General features: G+C 43.0%; 1 protein-coding gene across 1 annotated transcript in view; it reads left to right on the top strand.

The window, feature by feature from the left end:
• LOC126435139 (neuronal acetylcholine receptor subunit alpha-7-like) overlaps positions 1-21,922 on the top strand; it is a 615,709-nt gene that overhangs the window by 554,231 nt on the left and 39,556 nt on the right. Inside the window, exon 5 of the mRNA XM_050090462.1 lies at positions 4,846-4,980. Within this exon, the coding sequence (XP_049946419.1) occupies positions 4,846-4,980 (135 nt within the window). The remainder of the gene's footprint in view (positions 1-4,845; positions 4,981-21,922) is intronic.

Raw genomic sequence — 21,922 nt, 5'->3', positions numbered from 1 at the left:
GCATCAAGGGATCACAAATTTAGAATTGGAGGGCAGCGTGGAGGGTAAAAATCGTAGAGGGAGACCAAGAGATCGATACACTAAGCAGATTCAGAAGGATGTAGGTTGCAGTAGGTACTGGGAGGTGAAGAAGCTTGCACAGGATAGAGTAGCATGGAGAGCTACATCAAACCAGTCTCAGGACTGAAGACCACAACAACAACAACAAGTTCTAGGGGACTGATGACCTCAGATGTTAAGTCCCATAGTGCTTAGAGCCATTTGAACCACAAAGGCAACTGCTAAATTTGTTACGGATATTAAATGAGTTGCAAATTCGACTGAGTAGTAACTGTGAACGATTGTGTCAGAGGAACTATCAATGGAAACGGAAATTCGCTATACCAATTACGACTGCGTTGTGCCATCTGTTTAGCGACATGCTGTCAGGCAAAGATAGGTGCCCACAGGGCTCGTATTCAGTCTACTACAGCTACGGCAAGGGTGTACAGTTCTCCAGCGATCTGGCGAGTAGGAATTTGGCAAGTTTCAGCATTTTTTAAAAATACTTGCTGTGTGTTTTAGCAGCTAAATTTTGACATTGTACTTCTTTCCGTGTATTAGTGCTGTATAAAAAAATTAAGGTCATGTTTCGACACATCAGACTGGATAACTAGCTTGTTAGTGCTCCGTCTGTAATGTCATAATTGTGAAGGACGCCTGTCGCAGAAATATTATTTGATTTTTCTTTACTTATCAATACTTTAGCAAAGCTCAATATCAGTTAAACTACATTTTCTTTGCCTGTTCACGGATATTCAGCCGGGTAGCGTCGCACACACAGTACAACATTTTAGCCAGCTGACTTATCACAGGATGGCCCACGGGAAACGGGCAGTTTTCAAATAAAAAGTTATATGTTGTATTCTAAGGAATTTCTATTTACCAAAATCAAAGGTTAACATCATCTATGATTTACATTGTTGCTTGCGAAAAATTACATCATCCAAGTGGCGGCAAGTTTCTCGAATACAATTTTCAACTTTCTCCCAGAAACTGCCTCTAACTCGAGCCAACAACAGTCATTGGTCAATCAAGCCGACTCTTCTTTCACAAACAGCTTTCAGTCCCACTGAACTCTGGTGCCTGTGGACATATAGACATTCTTTCAAATACCTTAAGAGGAAAAAGGCACAAGCGGACATATCTGGTAATCTTAGTGGCCACAGCACTTCACATAAACGAGGAATGAGAGTCCAAGGAAAAATGCTCCTCACAACTGCCGTGCGTGCATTTGCAATGTGTCATGTTGCACCATGCTGATGAAAATAAATATTACTCGTGTTTAACAGTCGCCTCAGCAATTCTGGCAAAACGAACAAGTTTATCGTGTGCACGTAACGTCTAGTGTCCAATGTCTCTGTTACGCCGTCCGTCTCAAAATAGTAAGGCCCAATTTCACAGACAGTGACTACGGCAAATCACACAGTCACACCTCAGGAGTGAAGAGGTCTTTCGTAAACGACGTATGGTTGACCATAGTTCTGTTTGTTAAATGCTCGTCATCATTCATAAATTCTATAACACTAGGGTCGTCTTCAAAGATCACTTGCATAGCACGGCGATGTCTTCTCCCTGTCTTTCGACTGTTGACCCCACCAGTATTTTGTGCGGAATGAATTGTAGACAATATACGTGTTAACGTGCAAATCATTTCGGACTCTTGATGATTGTCTCTCTCACAGTGGCGACGTTTTCAGGTGTCTTCACTTTTTTATCAGGACCTGTCGACATGTTCTTACGAATGTTTCCTGTTGTTCTGAGCGATTTAACCCATCATAGGATCGCAATACGACTCGGAGCTATGCCATTGAAATGGCAACGAAATATCCGTCGTGTTGGAACGACAGACTCGTCGTTTACGACAAAGTTATCGCATCCGAAGAAGCGATCCTCAGTCTCCACTGTTCCACAGCTGCCGAAATGACACAAGCGCTGCCTCTCTCTCGCGACTCATGGCTGTGTACTAGCTAATCTAGAAACTCCCTACTGACTCAATGACTTCCCGCAACACCGTCTTGGTTATTTACTCCCTCGTACTGTCGATCTCGGGTCTGCGGTTATCAGCTTCGGAGTGCGTCAGATCTGATTTTTCCCCCCAACCATTCTTCTGATGAACTGTCTATAGGTGCGTGCCTGGTGCCTGTTACTAAACTCTTTCGGAGGGAGACTCGACGGGCCGTGCTTGCCAGTGTGCTCCACGTCGTGAAAAGTGAGAACTGCCATACGAATGCAAGTTTGAGCAGCTTGCTGTAAACGCTTTACCCTAGTGTGTCATCTGCTTTTCGCTTAACCGTCACGTCAACGGACAGGAGCTTTCCGTTGTACTCCACCTCCACTGTGAAACAGGTGCTTGGAAGCAGCAAGTCCAAATATTGCACTAGAGGAAGTAGACACACCTTTTGCAGCAATGTTCATACCTTATGCGGAAAGTGCCAGCGAAAATTGGGAGAACTCTTCGGAAACACAATGTCAAGTGCGTTGTCTGTCCGCCACACAGGATCAGAGTTTTGATAGGTTGTTTGAAGGACAACTTGAGATTAAAATCTGCATCTCATGATAATGATTATCAGTTTTAGAAGTGAGTATGTCCTCCCTACACACGGGCGACTTCCTCCATTCTGCGAGGCATGTTCTGGATCTCAATGACAGCTTCAGTGATGTCCTGAAGATAGGTGGAACACGTCCCGTTGCCGCTCTGTTTCATTCATGTCTGTGGACTGTACTGGCCAATGCGTTTGGTTGATGTTCCATCTTTGAAGGTTCCGAGACGTTGCATTTCCATCGATTAGGATGAATTTGTCACCGACTTCACGTCTACAGGGCTTTACAATCGTTTGTTGGAGGCACTGGGGAGCAGTCAAATTGGCGTAGATGGCTGTTAGAGGAGTCTGCCGCCCAGAACGTCACTTCCACATGCAAAAGGATAGACTTCCTCAACTCCTCCTGGTGTCGTCTAGCACTTTTCCAAACCCTAACACGACTAGTGTCCGTTGCAAACCAATCCTGGTCTCGTCAGCAAACATGACATTACTCCATAATGCAAGGTCCAATGTTGATGTGCAAGAGCCCAGTACTTCGATTGCGTCGGTTCCTTTGGTTCAGTAGCCGGCCGGAGTGGCCGAGCGGTTAAAGGCGCTACAGTCTGGAACCGCACGACCGCTACGGTCGCAGGTTCGAATCCTGCCTCGGGCATGGATGTGTGTGATGTCCTTAGGGTTAGTTAGGTTTAAGTAGTTGTAAGTTCTAGGGGACTTATGACCACAGCAGTTGAGTCCCATAGTGCTCAGAGCCATTTGAACCATTTGAACCTTTGGTTCAGTGCAAAACTTCTCATTCGTCTTCTGGAATGAAGACCACCCTGATGCAGTTTTCTACGCACTGTTCGGTCTGAGATACGAATCCCTGTTGTCTGGGAGAAGTCCTCTGCAATGTTTCTGGCAGTTGATGTTGGGAGCCTGCGAGCCGACAGTTGGAGGAAACGATTCTGGATTAGTGTTGTCATACGAAGACGACACTACGAGGACTATGTTCACACTTCCCGTCTCTCTGTGCTTTATCCACATCTTAGACACCACACTTTGAGTGACATGTAACCGATCGGCAACATCTTGGTGTATGTGACCTGCTGAAAGCGAAGCCCCTATCCTGCTCTATCAAAGTGTTGTATGCCTCTAAGTGCCATGTTACTGCAGTGCTGAACACGATCTGAATGAAGCTGTTGTTGCTACTGGACTGCTCGCGATATGTCGCTCCGGCAGCGGCATGTTTATATGACTGGGAAACGGCCACAAAGCATGCAAGTAGTAAACACCCTCTAGTAAGGGAGCTATAACTGGATAATGTATGAAGTGCCCCTGTCAATGAGACCTCTGGTATCGTAAATTTCATTTAACGACACTATTCCGAACTTCTGTTGAGCAGTGTAGTAAAATTATTTCTAGAGCTAGTCTACCGTTAATACTCATTACAAGATGCCCGCTCACTAATCATTAGTCCCCGAGCACTGGAAAAGTTACAACAATACTTCACACTATCGTAAATTCAACACGAGATTGCACAATTATGTTTAAAGGGAACTTTAACAATTCATTCTGTATTATGCGCCAGTGCGAGACAATTTGTACAAATCTAAATACGCGGACAGCACACTAAAGACCCACAGAGGAAAGCCATCACACGGATAAATGGTAACCAATCAAGTCAGCTGTAGCTTAGCACCGGCACTCTGTAGGATTTTGTTTGACTCGAAACTAACTTATTCACTCATTTTACATTTAGATAATTATTGGAGGCCATTCTGAAATGTTTCATCTATTGAATTAGGTGACTTGGTTTGGCGAGTGACGGTAGTACTGTGTGGGTGATATAAAACTATGTCTTTCATTTAGCGACTTTTCAGGGTTTCATTACTTACAGCTATCAGCCTAACAAGCTTTTTAACGCCTAATTCGATCATCAGAATTGACTTTCAAAAGCGAGAAAGCGAATAGGGATAGTTTCTATTAGAACAGTTGCAGTATTCAACAGGTTATTCGCTACCGTAATTTACTAATAAACAAGTTCCTCTAACTTCGAATGGTGCGCTATGTGCAAACTAGATGCTGGCTACAAGCTATAGTTGTTTTAATTACTCTCTGAATACGTCGACAAAGTTTCTCACCAAAATTCTATGATACTTGAAAACAAATTAGAATATCAGAACACCCTTCCTAAACAACTTCTTTTAGTATACTATGAAACAACAGATTCATGATCTGTGAATATAATTTGCACAGTGTAAAAGTAAACTGCTTTTTATTTCAGCGCTTTTGGTTTTCTACGTTCCTTCGGAATCAGGAGAGAAAGTTACATTGGGAATTAGCGCTCTGCTATCGATGACGGTGTTTCTCATGACTATAAGAGAGAGCCTGCCTCCGACAGAAAAGACGCCACTCATAAGTAAGTACTTTGTAGGGAATCCCTTCTTATAGTTCTGCTCTACACTTACTACCATTCAAAAACAAAATTACTGGCTTCCCCGCTAATATTTCATGTAGAATCCAACGTCAAAGGTTTCATTAAATTAGTAAATGACTTTCTATGACATTACTGTTCAACTAAGTAGTTACGTCATTTTTTAATCAGTAAGTCTTCGAATAACACTGTTTAATCATTAGGCTCCCTATTTCAACTAAGCCAATGGTATCTGTACCCCTATAATACTAAAGACTTTATATACCAATTAACAGGTCTATTTCTGTTTATTAGCACTGGCAAACCTCCTTGATAACCAGTTGTATTTAAGTGTTGAACAGTGAATTAAGCAACAGTTTAATGTGAGATGACACTTCCTTTCGCACTGTGAAAGAAACTGAAAACAGTAACAAAGAAGAAGAATGAGTAAAATAGTTGATGGATACGAATATGTAGGTTTGTGCGGCTAATGATCTCATTAAAATCCTTCAAGGTAGTCTGCCGTGTCATGTTATTATACTTGAATGTTAAAATACTAAATATCCGACTCTTCGGCCTGAGGACGGCCGTCGCAACACCGCTGGACATTTAGTACGAGGGCGGTTCAGAAAGTAACCTCCGATTGGTCACAGTGCGGGTTGTGGGGGGAGTAGCGACGCCATCTGTGCGTTCACGCACTCAACAGGTCAGTCGGCATCAAGCCGTGGGCGAGTGAACGTCGTACTTGCGCTAGTTTAGTTTTTGTGGCAGTTTGAAATGTGTGCTGCAATAGAAAACCCCGCCAAATGTGAAGTGCGTGCTGTCATAAGGTTTTTTACAGCCAAAGGATATTCTGCAGCAGCTATTCATCGTGAGCTTTGTGCCGTGTACGGACCAAGAGTTATGAGTGAAGGAGTTGTCCGTGAATGGGTACGTTTATTTAAAAGTGGACGAGAAAACGTTCATGATGAAGAGAGGAGTGTTAGACCATCATTGGTGACTGACGAACTCGTTCAGACAGTTGATGCAAAAGTTCGTGAAAATCGACGTCTCTCAATGTCGGAGTTGTCTACTGGTTTTCCACAGATTTCTAAGACTCTCTTGTACGAGATAGTGACAGCAAGATTGGGTTACCGTAAGTTCTGTGCACGATGGGTGCCCAAAATTCTTACCGACCACCACAAAACTCAAAGAATGGCCTCTGCATTAGACTTTCTGTCATGTTATGAGGACGAAGGAGAACCATTGTTAAACAGAATCGTGACCGGTGACGAAACTTGGTTTAAGTACGTGAACCCTGAGACAAAAGAACAATCAAAGATGTGGGCACATTCAAATTCGCCTACCAAACCGAGAAAAGCCTCGCAAGATTTTTCTGCCAGAAAACTGATGGCAACGGTGTTTTGGGATGCCAAAGGGGTGTTGTTGGTTGAATTCATGGAACGTGGTACGACCATTAATCAAGACGTGTACTGTGAAACAATAAAAAATTTACGATGGGCTATACAGAACAAACGCCGTGGTATGCTGACTTCCGGTATCGTTTTTTTGCACGATAACGCCCGTCCTCACTCTGCTCGCAGAACAACGGCCCTTCTTGAGTCCTTCAAGTGGGACGTTATCAACCATCCACCTTACAGCCCAGACCTGGCGCCAAGTGATTATCACCTCTTCATGCATTTGAAGAAATGGCTCGGGTCACAGCGGTTTGATGACGACGAAGAGCTCACAATGTCCAAAAGCCGGAGTATCATGTGGCCATTAATTATAAACGGATTTACTTTGTTTAGCCTTTCGTTTACGTTTAAGTGATCGTCGATGAAGAAGTCCGTTAATATAATCTCCAGTACGACCTGCGATTGTTGTTGATGTTGATGGAGCTACATTTGTAGGACGACTTTGGGAGACCCTGTCTCCTCCTTCAGCTGAAAAGTGGCCCACATTGTCCTTAGAGACCTGAAGACATGGGTCAAACATATGCATTTTAAGACACATTCAGTGAAACCGAGTATATTGATGCATTTTTAAATTATTCAGTGTGTGCACACGAACTCAAACACGCACACTGGTATACAGGCATAGTAACTGTATTGCGTTCAATCTCCTCTAAATGGCAGTCTCTGGCTGTATTTGCTGCCTGCCTGCCTCTGTCTCAGCAGTTACATTAGACACAATACAGTCACACTTGATTTTTTAAACCGTGAAGAAATTCTTGTCAATAGATTTTCATCATTGTAACAATTTAAACTGCTTTGTGTGCTACTTAGTGCACACTTCATTTGCTGTTGTAAAGTAAATAAAAATTCTCCATATATTATGCACATGTATAAAGCAGACAAGTTCGTTCCACGCTCCACGAGACGTATGTATCGAGATACGTAATTATTATGCTATTCTTGAAGCACATGTACAACACTCGCTCTCGTTGGTCATTCATAAATCTATCTCTGTCAAAAAGAATCTGAATTTAATTATGTTTTGATAGGGAAAAAATAAGAAATTAATAACGGACCTAAATCCTCAGAAGTCATTATCAAATGTATAAAAAAAAATCAAGAATTTATTAATACTAAGATCACTTGTAAGTATGAGCGTCTATCTATCGCTAACAAAATATGACGCTTTCTACAACACAAAACGCTTTTTACGGAAAGAGGGCAAATACGTAGTTCACGGGAACATCAGACAACTTGTGTCGCTAAGAACTGAGGAACGATCACACATTCATAGATAGATGGCGGGAGGTTGATGTGGTATCAAAATTTCTTCAATTGTCATCATGTGTCAATTCGAACACAGAGATGTGTATTTGTGTGAGTGCGACCAAGGTTTTGCTACGTGAAAGGCACCGATATATGCCCAGTAGTCTCTATTTCAACCTAAAAACCCGTTATATCTTTCCCGTCAAAAATCAAGTACACGGCAGATTGGGAGGAAGTTGACAGACTGACCTACCACCACCCACCATAACGAGCACGAGTGTCTGTGACTGGAGAAAGTCAGGCCGCACCTGCCGTGAACAGTGGTCAGCGTTGCCAATGACAACGCCAATGATGCCACTGTAGACGGTTTGCCAAGAGATTCAATTTCTGTTTGCTACCTAAAAATGATATCAGTTCCGAATAAGGTCTACTACATCTATCCTATGTGAGACGGAGGAAGTCAAGTACCAACTTCTGTTAGGGTACTGACACGCACTAACTGGTAGGAACCACATATGTCCAAGATCGAAAGACAAGCCTTTGCAGATCTGGGCAACAACCGTGGCATCGTTTTCATTCAAGCAGACAAGTTCAGCACATGTGTGCATATGGATACGAAGGACTATGAGAACAAAATGCAACATTTAATCAGATGCCTCATACATAAGGAACAACGTAGGTCTAATAGCTAAGATTATCAGAAAGGAAGAGCAGAAAAGATTTTTGTCACAACCGGTAGAGTAATTCGCAAAGTCACAACTGCATCCAGAATATATGGAGTGAGGAACACAAATGAAGAGGCCAGTCCATTAACAATAGTATGAGGGATTAATTTGTCAACGTAGAACCTGGCAAAACATCTAACACAAAAATTGCGAAACCTACTGAGCAGTAGACCATAGCACGTAAAAGATTCATCCCGCTTCCACGCACTTATATAGCAACAGTCCATCGCGCACACGAACAATGACTGTTAGTTTTGAAGTGACTCCGCTGTTCACAAATGTACCCTTGCAGGAAGCGTTTAACGTTTTACAACGGCTAATTATCTCCGGCATATGTTACCTCGCGCAGTGCTGTATGATGGCCATTTTTTCAAGTGGAACGGCAAGTGGCGTAGGAAGAAGATCCCCGTTTCGCCATTAGCAGCGGACCTCTTCATGGAAGCGTTCGAGAAATCGACACAATATTCCGCAAATGCTGACAATTCTTTCGCTATCTGACCCCATGTGAAATAGACACAATAACTTCGGTTAAACATCCAGGCACAACGCTGCGCAGCGATCTGAAATGTAATGAGCACGTCAGGTTGGTAGTAGGGGTGGCAAATGCTCGACTTCGTTTTATTGGGAGAATTTTGGGAAAGAGTAGCTCATCCATGAAGGAAACGGCGTATGGAACGCTAATGCGATCCGTTCTTGAGTACCGTTCGAGTGTTTGTGATCCCCATCAAGTCGGGTTAAAGGAAGAGATCGAAGTAGTCCAGAAGCGAGCTGCTACATTTGTTACCTGTATGCTCAATTACTACACAATTATTATGGAGATGCCTCATGAACTCAAGGGGGAACCCTTACACGGAAGACGATGCTATTTCAGCAACGCACCATTGCTCAAATTCAGAGAACCAGCATTTGAGGCCGGCTGCAGAACGATTTTACTGTGGCCAACGTACAGTTCGCTTATCGACCATGAAGATATGATGCGAGAAATTAGGGCTCGTACGGAAGTTTTTAGACAGTCGTTTTTTGTGAGTGGAACAGGGGAGGAAATGACCGAAAGATCCATCAATAAAATCATGTTCCCAAGGAACAAGTGACAGACGAGCAGGTGGAACAACTACGTGCCGGGAGTTACCGTGCTAGGTGGAAGCGCGCAGTTTCTTCGTCGAGTTGGCATTAAGCTGATTTATCGTAACGGCAACAAAATTAAAACACGCGCCGGAATCCAGCAAAGATGCAGTTGCTACGGTACACGCACATGGAGTTTATGATGTCAGTCGGGAGTATAGACTAAACCAGCGCGCATGAGACGGTGCTACTTATAAATACAGCTGAAAGAGCAAAAGCGCCATATACCACTCAGATAAAATCAATAATTCGTGGCTATGGCAAACGTTTCAGCGGAAGGTAAACAGCGTACTGATCCTTCTTAACTGCCCAGGATCCCGCGGCAGCAGGACCACTTGACGAAAGCTGCCTCCTGATTCGCCAATGTGGACTAATAAAATTCTAAAATTAGAATCAAATAAGATCATCATCTCCCTTCCTCCCCACTCCCAACATCCTATAATAGCCGGCCGCGGTGGCCGTGCGGTTCTGGCGCTGCAGTCCGGAACCGCGAGGCTGCTACGGTCGCAGGTTCGAATCCTGCCTCGGGCATGGGTGTGTGTGATGTCCTTAGGTTAGTTAGGTTTAAGTAGTTCTAAGTTCTAGGGGACTTATGACCTAAGATGTTGAGTCCCATAGTGCTCAGAGCCATTTGAACCATCCTATAATAAGTGAACAGGCAAACGTTGGGTTGTATAGCTGCTGATATTTTCGTTACGCAGATAAATTTACGAAACTTTGTCAAATAAGTATCGTCGTAAATTAATGAACACAAAAGGCAGTGGACATATGCAGCCTCCGTGGGCTGTTCTTTAACCTTAAGGCCATAACGGGTGAGACTGTGTGACACGCACAGTCGATAAGAATGGAGAATCACGCATACCACGGCCAGAGAAGATCGATGATTCATTTTTAACATTTATGTAAGCTATCAATTTACACTGCTGCCTGCAAGACATAGTATATATGCATATTTCTGTTCATAAACGAAGATTATGGAATTATGCTTAGGAATTTATTATCTTTTCAGCTTAATAGTAACAGTAACAACAATAATAATAATAATAAAACAGAAAAAACCATTTAAAATAAAAATGAAATCCTACAGTAATGCTCCAAAGATCATGTAGATTATGTACATACGTCATCAACAAATCACAAAATAATTCTACATGAATAACTAGTGTGGAAGGCATGGAAAGGAAACAGGCTGGGAAATTGTGACTTCCAGCCGTACAGGGCATTGCGGCAATGCAATAGCGAGAGTTGAAACTGTGTGCCGTCAGACCCAAATTCCCAACTTCCCGTTCGCCGCACCGCAACAACCCCTGCCCACTAACCACCTATTGGCAGATTGCTGATCACCATAAGAGTAAGGACGTTGATTGTGCATCCACACTGAAACTTTTCCATCAAACAGCTGTCGCGCCCATACAATTATAGATGTAAGTGGTGGGTGTCTGTTCCATTGGACATGTCCGACACAACAGACATCACTCATGTCTATATTCTAACACATTATCCATATCGCTAGCCCAGCTGTTGTGATGGACACTGGGGAACAAATCCTCCAGCCTCACTTCTTCTGCTCTTCGTCTGAAGTGAGCTTTCCAAGTGCTAGGTAGGAGTACACATAGATATTTGGGTAAGGATCTATCAAATTAGCAACCATGTGTGAAATTTCATTTTGTATCTTTTACGAAAAATGTAACAATTAAGGTGCACGGAAGAGTGACTTCAATCCTGAACACTGCACAAGGTGCGATGAGCTGACAGTAAACGTTCGTAATGGTTTAGAATATTAGGAGAGGGAAGGGGTTTTTGAAACAAATTTTACCTTTGATCTTTATCTATTTTGGGCTGTGATCTCAAGCAGGAGTGATGTCATTGTGTCCACTGTCCAGTGGCATTTCCACTGATCGATTGTTATTTGGTCGACTGATTGAACATTCATTCGCGTAGCGTAAGATATCTTGGGAAACAAAGAATGCAAGACAAGTGAAACCTCCCGCCACTACTAATTGCTGGCCTTCTAAGTGTCACCTCATCCAATGCGTATCGTCCTGAGGGTGTACATTCTGGTAGTTGGAAGACGCTGTAATTCTGCAACTGACTTTCCTAAGGGGAAAGAAACAGAATCTGTATGTTCTTTCAGTGCACGTGCGTGAAAGATGTGGAATGTTCTGCTTACCTGCGTGTTCACTGTACGGCGAGAATGCACTCGTCATACAGCCAACGCAATGGCTGACTATTGAACTACGTCGGATAACTTAGTAACTACATTTTCCACGTAGAATACCCAAGCTAAATTCAATAACTGTACTTTATGAAGCTGCACAACAAAGCGAAGAAAATGTGTGCGACGCCAAATTCAAGCATGCCTGTTCTATTGTGTACAGTGAGTCGAATCCTGCAGCACTATGAAAAAAATTGAGCAGTATCCTCGTAGGAATGGGAAAATACGGTTCTCTTTTTAAGCCTCTGCAAACGTACATACATCAAAAAAAGTTTCGCATCACCCCAGTTCCCAGAACACCTGAAGATATACGTTGACGGTGGATATTGCGTCACAGACACAGTCCCTTTGACTGTTCAGAGATGTCACTAAAAACATCCAAAGATGTAAACAACAATGCATGAGCAGCGCCTATTAGACGGAGGGGGGCCGACAGCCGATCAGTTCCAGTCATTCAAGCAGGAATGAGGTACACAGCTCGTGTCGTCTGTAGTTCAACTACGCCTAGACAGTCAATACCGCAGTTCGATCCCGTCCCCATTCTTACTTTGTCCCGGGAAGGGCTCTCAACAAGGAAAGTGTCCAGGCGTCTCAGAGTGAACCGAAGCGATTTCGTTTGGACATGGAGGAGATAGATAGAGTTTGGAACTGTCGTTGACATGCCTCGCTCAGGCTGCCCAAGGGCTACTACTGCAGTGGATGACCGCTACCTACGGATTACGGCTCGGAGGAACCATGACAGCAACGCCACCAAGTTAAATAATACTTTTCGTGCAGCCACAGTACGTCGTGTTACGACTCTAACTGTGCACAATAGGCTGCATGATGCACATCATCACTCCCGACGTCCATGTCGAGGTCCATATTTGCAACCACGACACCATGGAGCACAGTACAGATGGGCCCAAAAACATACCGAATGGACCGCTCAGGATTGGCATGACGTTCTCTTCACCGGTGAGTGTCCCATATGCCTTCAACCAGACAATCGTCAGAGATGCGTTTGGAGGCAACCCGGTCAGGCTGAACGCCTTAGATACACTGCCCTACCGGCCGAAGTGGCCGTGCGGTTAAAGGCACTTCAGTCTGGAACCGCAAGACCGCTACGGTCGCAGGTTCGAATCCTGCCTCGGGCATGGATGTTTGTGATGTCCTTAGGTTAGTTAGGTTTAACTAGTTCTAAGTTCTAGGGGACTAATGACCTCAGCAGTTGAGTCCCATAGTGCTCAGAGCCACTTTTTTTTTTTTTTTTTTTTTGAACACACTGCCCAGCGAGTGCAGCAAGATGGAGGATCCCTGCTGTTTTGGGGTGGCAGTATGTGGAGCCGACGTACGCCACTGGTGCTCATGGAAGGCGCTGTAACAGCTCTACGATACGTGAATGCCATCCTCCGACCGATAGTGCAACCATATCGGCAATATATTGCCGAGGCATTTGTCTTCATGGACGACAATTCGCGCCCCCATCGCGCACATCTTGTGAATGACTTCCTCCAGGATAACGACATCGATCGACTATAGTGGCCAGCATGTTCTCCGGACATGAACTCTATCGAACATCCCTGGGATAGATTGAAAAGAGGTGTTTATAGACGCCGTGACCCACCAACCAGTCTGAGGGATCTACACCGAATCGCCGTTGAGGAGTCGAACAATCGACCAACAGTGCCGTGATGAACTTGTGGATAGTATGCCACGACGAATACAGAGATACAGCAATGTAATAGGACGTCCTACTGGGTATTAGATGTACCGGTATGTACAACGATCTGGACCACCACCTCTGAAGGTCTCGCTGTATCAGGGTACAACATTCAATGTGTGGTTTTCGTGAGTAATAAAACGGACGAAAATGATGTTTATGTTGATCTCTAGTCCAATTTTCTGTACAGGTTCCGGAACTCTCGGAACCTAGGTGATGTAAATTTTTTTTATGTGTGTATCAACTGGCTGTAGTCAGCTCTCGAATTACAAACGTGAACGCTTGTTATTTATGCTGAAATCAGGGAAAATGTTGCTAGCAACGGGAATGAACACGGTGGGAAAAAGAGCACAAAACTGTGTTCTACGGCATTGGCAGTCTACACCCCCCTCCCCTTCCCCATGTTACAAAAGATTAGAGTAGCAGATAGCTTTTCGGTTGCAGCTTGTGGTGTTCTTTGATGGATCCGACTTTCGTTTAGACGGATTTGACCAGGTTATCTTTGCATGGAGGAGCAGTGTCAACGCGCAGTGACAGACAACTACAAAGTGCCACGCCGCTCGATAAATCGGATTCACGAGGTGAGGCTGCCTTCCTACACAGCCGAGTTATTACAGAACGACAACACGCTGCTTTAATAGGCTTCTGCTTCCGTTTGCTCTTTTCTTTGCTTCACTCCTTGTGGAAATGTTCCAGCAAGGATGATGAAGTCCGATACTCACAGTTGCTTATCCAGAGATTGCAAGAGAGTCATAGCCACCTCATAACAAGCCGCTCGGATGGCGAAGTTCGTGTCGAATGCCGAATGCACAAACTTCGTGTAGGTTAGTCGAAACTAGTAGGTTCGTCGAAACTACGAGATACCCATAGGGAACTCCAATATCTCACTAACACTATCCTAGTAACAAATAGAGTGAAAAGCACTTCCTGTCAAAAAATGTAAAGAACAGAGAAGGGGCCAAGGAGAGGAGTAAGTAGCGTTATATCAGTGATTACAAATCAAGTTAAATTTACAAAGTACTTGGCAATATGAGCCCATTTGCCAGTATGACGTTGAACCCGCTTTGGCGTGGATGTATGCTCTGATTCGGTTGGGAAAGCTGTCATGTCCTCTCCTGAGGCAATCTTGCCCAAAACTGTTGTAGCTGGTACTTTAATATCCTGAATACTGACACTGTGATGAAACTGACATCCGAGATGGTCCCACATATGTTCTATTGGGGACAGACTTGAGGATCTTGCTGACCACTGACGTACCTCAACATCTGACATAGGTGCCATGTGTGAACAAGCATTGTCCTCTTGAAAAATGACACAATACTTCGCATAAGGGGTAACACATGAAGATGTAGGATATCTGTGACGTACTGTTGTGCTATCCGATTTCTCTCAGTCAATACCAGTTGTGACCTGAATTCATACCAAAAGTTTTGCACACCATTACGCCAGAAGTAACACTGTTGTGTTGTTCTGAAACATTGTGAGAACAGCGTCTCGCCAGGTTTCCCTCGTACAGACCAACAACGGTCATCCAGTGTAGTTCAGAGCTGTGATTCATAGCTGACGGCAGTGCGACGCCATTCATCAACAGTCCAGACTCGGCAGATTACATGTGGGACTGTAATTCCCTAGTCCCGATGCTGTTTGTCTCCGACCAGTGGTACAGGATGATACAGTATGTTTCTGGGAGTCTGTTACCTGTTCTCTGATGGCATGGGTTACAATATGCTTGGTGCACAATATGGTGATCCTCTCTTGTGGTGATCAGACGTGATCAACCAGAAGCTTGACAACAAATACACCTGCCATCATGTTCCCATGTGCCACTGCCACATCCAAGTGCTCCACAAATCTGGATAATGCACAAACCGACCAGTTGGGCAAATGAAGAACTGTAATGAGGACCGTTTCAAATACTAATAACTCTGTCTCTTACGAGTAGAGAGAATCTCCATGTCCTACGCAGTGATCACTCCACTTCTCCATTGTGGATGCCCTAACAGGTTTGGTAACAACACAAAACACATGCAGCACTAGTGCAGTGTCGTGCCCATCCTACATGTCATAAGGAATTGCACTTCTAAAATCATTTATTTACATGCCATTGATGTGTATGTGTATGAAGTTACATTGACATCTGTCTATACCATCTGGCACCTTACTTAATACAATGTATTAAAATGATAGCTCTTAACTGATAACAGCAAAGTCGCAGAACTCATCTCTCTAGAGGAATTTCTCTTACAAAACACTGAAAACTGAGAACTGATTGCAATATTTAAAATCTCCAGCCTCTGTAAGACTATTATTTCAAGATTGTCTTGAATAAGATATGGATTAGTGAATACAATGCTATTATAGCGACAATGATCATCAAAGGAAGAAAATTGCCCAAGAAAGCTAGGAGAGTACTCATACTTGTGTGTGGTACTTCATTTTCAAGTGCAGACTATAAAGAAACGGATCAAAGATACAGCACATATAACTTTGGCTTATTGACATACAAAAATAAATTAAATTTTGAACATTATTCACTCCCAAGGTCACTGAAGCACCAAAGAAACTGATATAGGCATGTGTATTCAAATACAGAGATATGTAAACAGGCAGAATTTGGCACTGTGGTCACCAACGCCTATACAAGACAACAGTGCTGCCACAATGGCAGGTTATTAAGATTTAAGTGAGCCTGAACGTGGTGTTATAGTCAGCACAAAAGCAATGGGACACAGCATCCCCGAGGTAGCAGTGAAGTGGGAATTTTCCCATATGACCATTTCACAAGTGTACCATGAATATCAGGAATCTGGTAAAACATCAAATCTCCGACATCGCTGCGCCCAGAAAAAGATCCTGCAAGAATGGGACCAATGACTGAAGAGAATTGTTCAACATGACAGAAGTGCAACCCTTCCGCAAAATGCTGCAAATTTCAATGCTGAGCCATCAGCAAGTATCAGCATATGAACCATTCAATGAAACATCATCGATATGGGCATTTGGAGCCAAAGGTCCACTCGTGCACCCTCGACGACTGCATGGCACAAAGTTTTATGCCTTGCCTGGGCCTGTCAGAACTGACAATGGACTGTTGATAACTGGTAACATGTTACATGGTCGGACGAGTCTCATTTCAAATTGTAACAAGCAGATGGACATGTACAGGTATGGAGACAACCTCATGAATCTATGGGCCCTGCATACCAGTAGGGGATTGTTCAAACTGGTGGAGGCTCTCTAATGGTGTGGGGTGTTTGCAGTTGGAGTCATATGGGACTCCTGTTACATCTAGATATGACTGACAACTGACACACGTGTAAGCATCCTGTCTGATCACCTGCATCCATTCATGTCCATTGTGTATTCCAGCTGAATCCTACACATTCTGAATTGCTACAGTGTGGCTCCAGGAACACTCTTCTGAATTTAAACACTTCTGCTGGCCACTAAATTCCCTAGTTATGAAGATTATTGAGCATATCTGGGATGCCCTGCAATGTACTGTTCAGAACTCTTACTGATTTATGGACATCCCTGCAGGATTTATGGTGCCAGTTCCCTCCAGCACTCCTTCAGACATTAGTCGAGTGCATACCATGTTGTGTTGCGGCATCCTCTTCCCTGTACCCACTCCCTCTCTGCCTGTATGACATAAAGCTTTATTGCCTTGCCTGGGTCCATCAACACAGGGTAAGGAAGAAGAAACTAGAGGGAGAGGAGGAGGCATAATTACACAAAGCGTTCATGGTCACTATACCTGCCCCCAGATTTTTTTTTTTTTTTTCAGTGTGATAGTAAAATTTTTTCACTGAATGTCCCAGGATTCCAATATACACAACATACTACTTATGGCTCACATTTAAGAACAGTTAAGACTACTCAAAGCGGATTCTCACAGAATTGGTATTAGATTGAGTATACTGTGAAATGAGCCATTTCATAGTACACATTCACCATTTATCAAACATGCAGTGAACATTCTCACATGAAAGGAAGAATTTGCAGGGAACTCCTAATTATAAATTGGGCTAAACAACAGGTGCACAGAATGACACACATATATCTGCTGAAGTGCATCGATAGGGTTTGGGCTCCTATGGGAGCAATATTAGAGAGTTGTAGTATATCCATAGGCTTCACTTACTACATTAGTAGATTTCTGTCTGCCCTCGGTAGCTGAATGGTCAGCGTGTTGGATTGTCAATCCTCTGGGCCCGGATTCGATTCCCGGCCTGGTCGGGGAATTTTCTCCACCCAGGGACTGGGTGTTGTGCTGTCCTCATCATCATCCTATCATCCTCATTGACTGCAGTCACCAAAGTGGTGTCAAATTGAAAGACTGGCACCCGGCAAACGGCCCACCTGATGGGGAGCCCTAGCCCTACAATTAAATAAATAAAAAGTAGATTTCCATGGGATAACTGATGTACACACTGATCAGCAAAACTACACACTCAAGTCACATTAAAGTAACCACTGCCTATGTTCAATGTCAACATGCAATAACCACCCTCAGCCAAAGGAGGCAGAACTAGCAGTGAATGGTATATAAAACGTGTTAAGGTATGTGGAAAACAGTGCATAAATGGAGTAATGCAGAAATTGAGCGATTTATCTGACATTCAAAAGGGCATCATTCAAGGAACTTCCTTTGTTACACACAATGGATGACTGTTAACTTTAATAACTCTTCATGGAGTAATTAAATATTGTTGGTCGGGTCTATTGGTTGTTGTTGTTGTTGTTGTTGTTGTTGTGGTCTTCAGTCCTGAGACTGGTTTGATGCAGCTCTCCATGCTACTCTATCCTGTGCAAGCTTCTTCATCTCCCAGTACCTACTGCAACCTACATCCTTCTGAATCTGCTTAGTGTATTGATCTCTTGGTCTCCCTCTACGATTTTTACCCTCCACGCTGCCCTCCAATGCTAAATTTGTGATCCCTTGATGCCTCAAAACATGTCCTACCAACCGATCCCTTCTTCTAGTCAAGTTGTGCCACAAACTTCTTTTCTCCCCAATCCTATTCAATACCTCCTCATTAGTTACGTGATCTACCCACCTTATCTTCAGCATTCTTCTGTACCACCACATTTCGAAAGCTTCTATTCTCTTCTTGTCCAAACTGGTTATCGTCCATGTTTCACTTCCATACATGGCTACACTCCATACAAATACTTCCAGAAACGACTTCCTGACACTTAAATCTATACTCGACGTTAACAAATTTCTCTTCTTCAGAAACGATTTCCTTGCCATTGCCAGTCTACATTTTATATCCTCTCTACTTCGACTATCATCAGTTATTTTACTCCCTAAATAGCAAAACTCCTTTACTACTCTAAGTGTCTCATTTCCTAATCTAATCCCCTCAGCATCACCCGATTTAATTTGACTACATTCCTTTATCCTCGTTTTGCTTTTGTTGATGTTCATCTTATATCCTCCTTTCAAGACATTGTCCATTCCTTTCAACTGCTCTTCCAAGTCCTTTGCTGTCTCTGACAGAATTACAATGTCATCGGCAAACCTCAAAGTTTTTACTTCTTCTCCATGGATTTTAATACCTACTCCAAATTTTTCTTTTGTTTCCTTTACTGCTTGCTCAATATATAGATTGAATAACATCTGGGAGAGGCTACAACCCTGTCTCACTCCTTTCCCAACCACTGCTTCCCTTACATGCCCCTCGACTCTTATAACTGCCATCTGGTTTCTGTACAAAATGTAAATAGCCTTTCGCCCCCTGTATTTTACCCCTGCCACCTTCAGAATTTGAAAGAGAGTATTCCAGTTAACATTGTCAAAAGCTTTCTCTAAGTCTACAAATGCTAGAAACGTAGGTTTGCCTTTTCTTAATCTTTCTTCTAAGATAAGTCGTAAGGTTAGTATTGCCTCACGTGTTCCAACATTTCTACAGAATCCAAACTGATCTACCCCGAGGTCCGCTTCTACCAGTTTTTCCATTCGTCTGTAAAGAATTCGTGTTAGTATTTTGCAGCTGTGACTTATTAAACTGATAGTTCAGTAATTTTCACATCTGTCAACACCTGCTTGCTTTGGGATTGGAATTATTATATTCTTCTTGAAGTCTGTGGGTATTTCGCCTGTCTCATACATCTTGCTCACCAGATGGTAGAGTTTTGTCATGACTGGCTCTCCCAAGGCTGTCAGTAGTTCTAATGGAATGTTGTCTACTCCCGGGGCCTTGTTTCAACTCAGGTCTTTCAGTGCTCTGTCAAACTCTTCACGCAGTATCTTATTTCCCATTTCATCTTCATCAACATCCTCTTCCATTTCCATAATATTGTCCTCAAGTACATCGCCCTTGTATAAACCCTCTATATACTCCTTCCATCTTTCTGCCTTCCCTTCTTTGCTTAGAACTGGGTTGCCATCTGAGCTCTTGATATTCATACAAGTGGTTCTCTTCTCTCCAAAGGTCTCTTTAATTTTCCTGTAGGCAGTATCTATCTTACCCCTAGTGAGACAAGCCTCTACACCCTTACATTTGCCCTCTAGCCATCCCTGCTTAGCCATTTTGCACTTCCTGTCGATCTCATTTTTGAGACGTTTGTATTGCTTTTTGCCTGCTTCATTTACTGCATTTTTATATTTTCTCCTTTCATCAATTAAATTCAATATTTCTTCTGTTACCCAAGGATTTCTATTAGCCCTCGTCTTTTTACCTACTTGATCCTCTGCTGCCTTCACTACTTCATCCCTCAGAGCTGCCCATTCTTCTTCTACTGTATTTCTTTCCCCCATTCCTGTCAATTGTTCCCTTATGCTCTCCCTGAAACTCTGTACAACCTCTGGTTCTTTCAGTTTATCCAGGTCCCATCTCCTTAAATTCCCGTTTTTTTGCAGTTTCTTCAGTTTCAATCTGCAGTTCATAACTAATAGATTGTGGTCAGAGTCCACATCTGCCCCTGGAAATGTCTTACAATTTAAAACCTGGTTCCTAAATCTCTGTCTTACCATTACATAATCTATCTGATACCTTTTAGTATCTCCAGGATTCTTCCAGGTATACAACCTTGTTTCATGATTCTTGAACCAAGTGTTAACTATGATTAAGTTATGCTCTGTGCAAAATTCTACAAGGCGGCTTCCTCTTTCATTTCTTCCCCCCAATCCATATTCACCTACTATGTTTCCTTCTCTCCCTTTTCCTACTGACGAATTCCAGTCACCCATGACTATTAAATTTTCGTCTCCCTTCACTACCTGAATAATTTCTTTTATCTCGTCATACTTTTCATCAATTTCTTCATCATCTGCAGAGCTAGTTGGCATATAAACATGTACGACTGTAGTAGGCATGGACTTTGTGTCTATCTTGGCCACAATAATGCGTTCACTATGCTGTTTGTAGTAGCTAACCCGCACTCCTATTTTTTTATTCATTATTAAACCTACTCCTGCATTACCCCTATTTGATTTTGTATTTATAACCCTGTAATCACCTGACCAAAAGTCTTGTTCCTCCTGCCACTGAACTTCATTAATTCCCACTATATCTAACTTTAACCTATCCATTTCCCTTTTTAAATTTTCTAACCTACCTGCCCGATTAAGGGATCTGACATTCCACGCTCCGATCCGTAGAATGCCAGTTTTCTTTCTCCTGATAATGATGTCCTCTTGAGTAGTCCCCGCCCGGAGATCCGAATGGGGGACTATTTTACCTCCGGAATATTTTACCCAAGAGGACGCCATCATCATTTAATCATACAGTAAAGCTGCATGTCCTCGGGAAAAATTACGGCTGTAGTTTCCCCTTGCTTTCAGCCGTTCGCAGTACCAGCACAGCAAGGCCGTTTTGGTTAATGTTACAAGGCCAGATCAGTCAATCATCCAAACTGTTGCCCCTGCAACTACTGAAAAGGCTGCTGCCCCTCTTCAGGAACCACATGTTTGTCTGGCCTCTCAACAGATACCCCTCCATTGTGGTTGCACCTACGGTACGGCCATCTGTATCGCTGGGGCACGGCAAGGTCCATGGTTCATGGGGGTGGGGGGGGGGGTAGTTTTAAAGAAAAAAATACTCATCTTATTTCTTGAGGATCTCCTTAAATTTGTTGCTTGAACTTCTTCCTATCTGGAAGTCAGGTTCTCTTGTAGGTCTGGAAGCCCTATTGGTTGACGTGTTTGTAGAATAATGAAGATGGCAAAACTGATTCGTATGTAATTTTCATATTTAATAGTTCTAGATGCCTTGCCACCTTGTAATTTTCATATTTAATAGTTCTAGATGCCTTGCTACCATAAGTTTACAATGTTCACTCAGTGAAATATTTTCCATTTTTACACAACTCCAGAAAACTTTTACATCCCTTCTTCCTTTGTTCCCAACAAACAGATGCAAGCCAACTGCACCCGGTTAACAGTTCCAAAGGACATCAGTAAAGTTGTATTCATACTAAGTTTGCAACATAGAACATTAAATTGAAAATAATTTACAAAAAATAAAATTCACTC

The sequence above is a fragment of the Schistocerca serialis genome, chromosome 1 (assembly GCF_023864345.2).
Source record: "Schistocerca serialis cubense isolate TAMUIC-IGC-003099 chromosome 1, iqSchSeri2.2, whole genome shotgun sequence".
NCBI classification, from domain to species: domain Eukaryota; kingdom Metazoa; phylum Arthropoda; class Insecta; order Orthoptera; family Acrididae; genus Schistocerca; species Schistocerca serialis.
The sequence above is the reverse complement of the archived record's forward strand: the minus strand, read 5'-3'. Positions and strand labels throughout refer to the sequence as shown.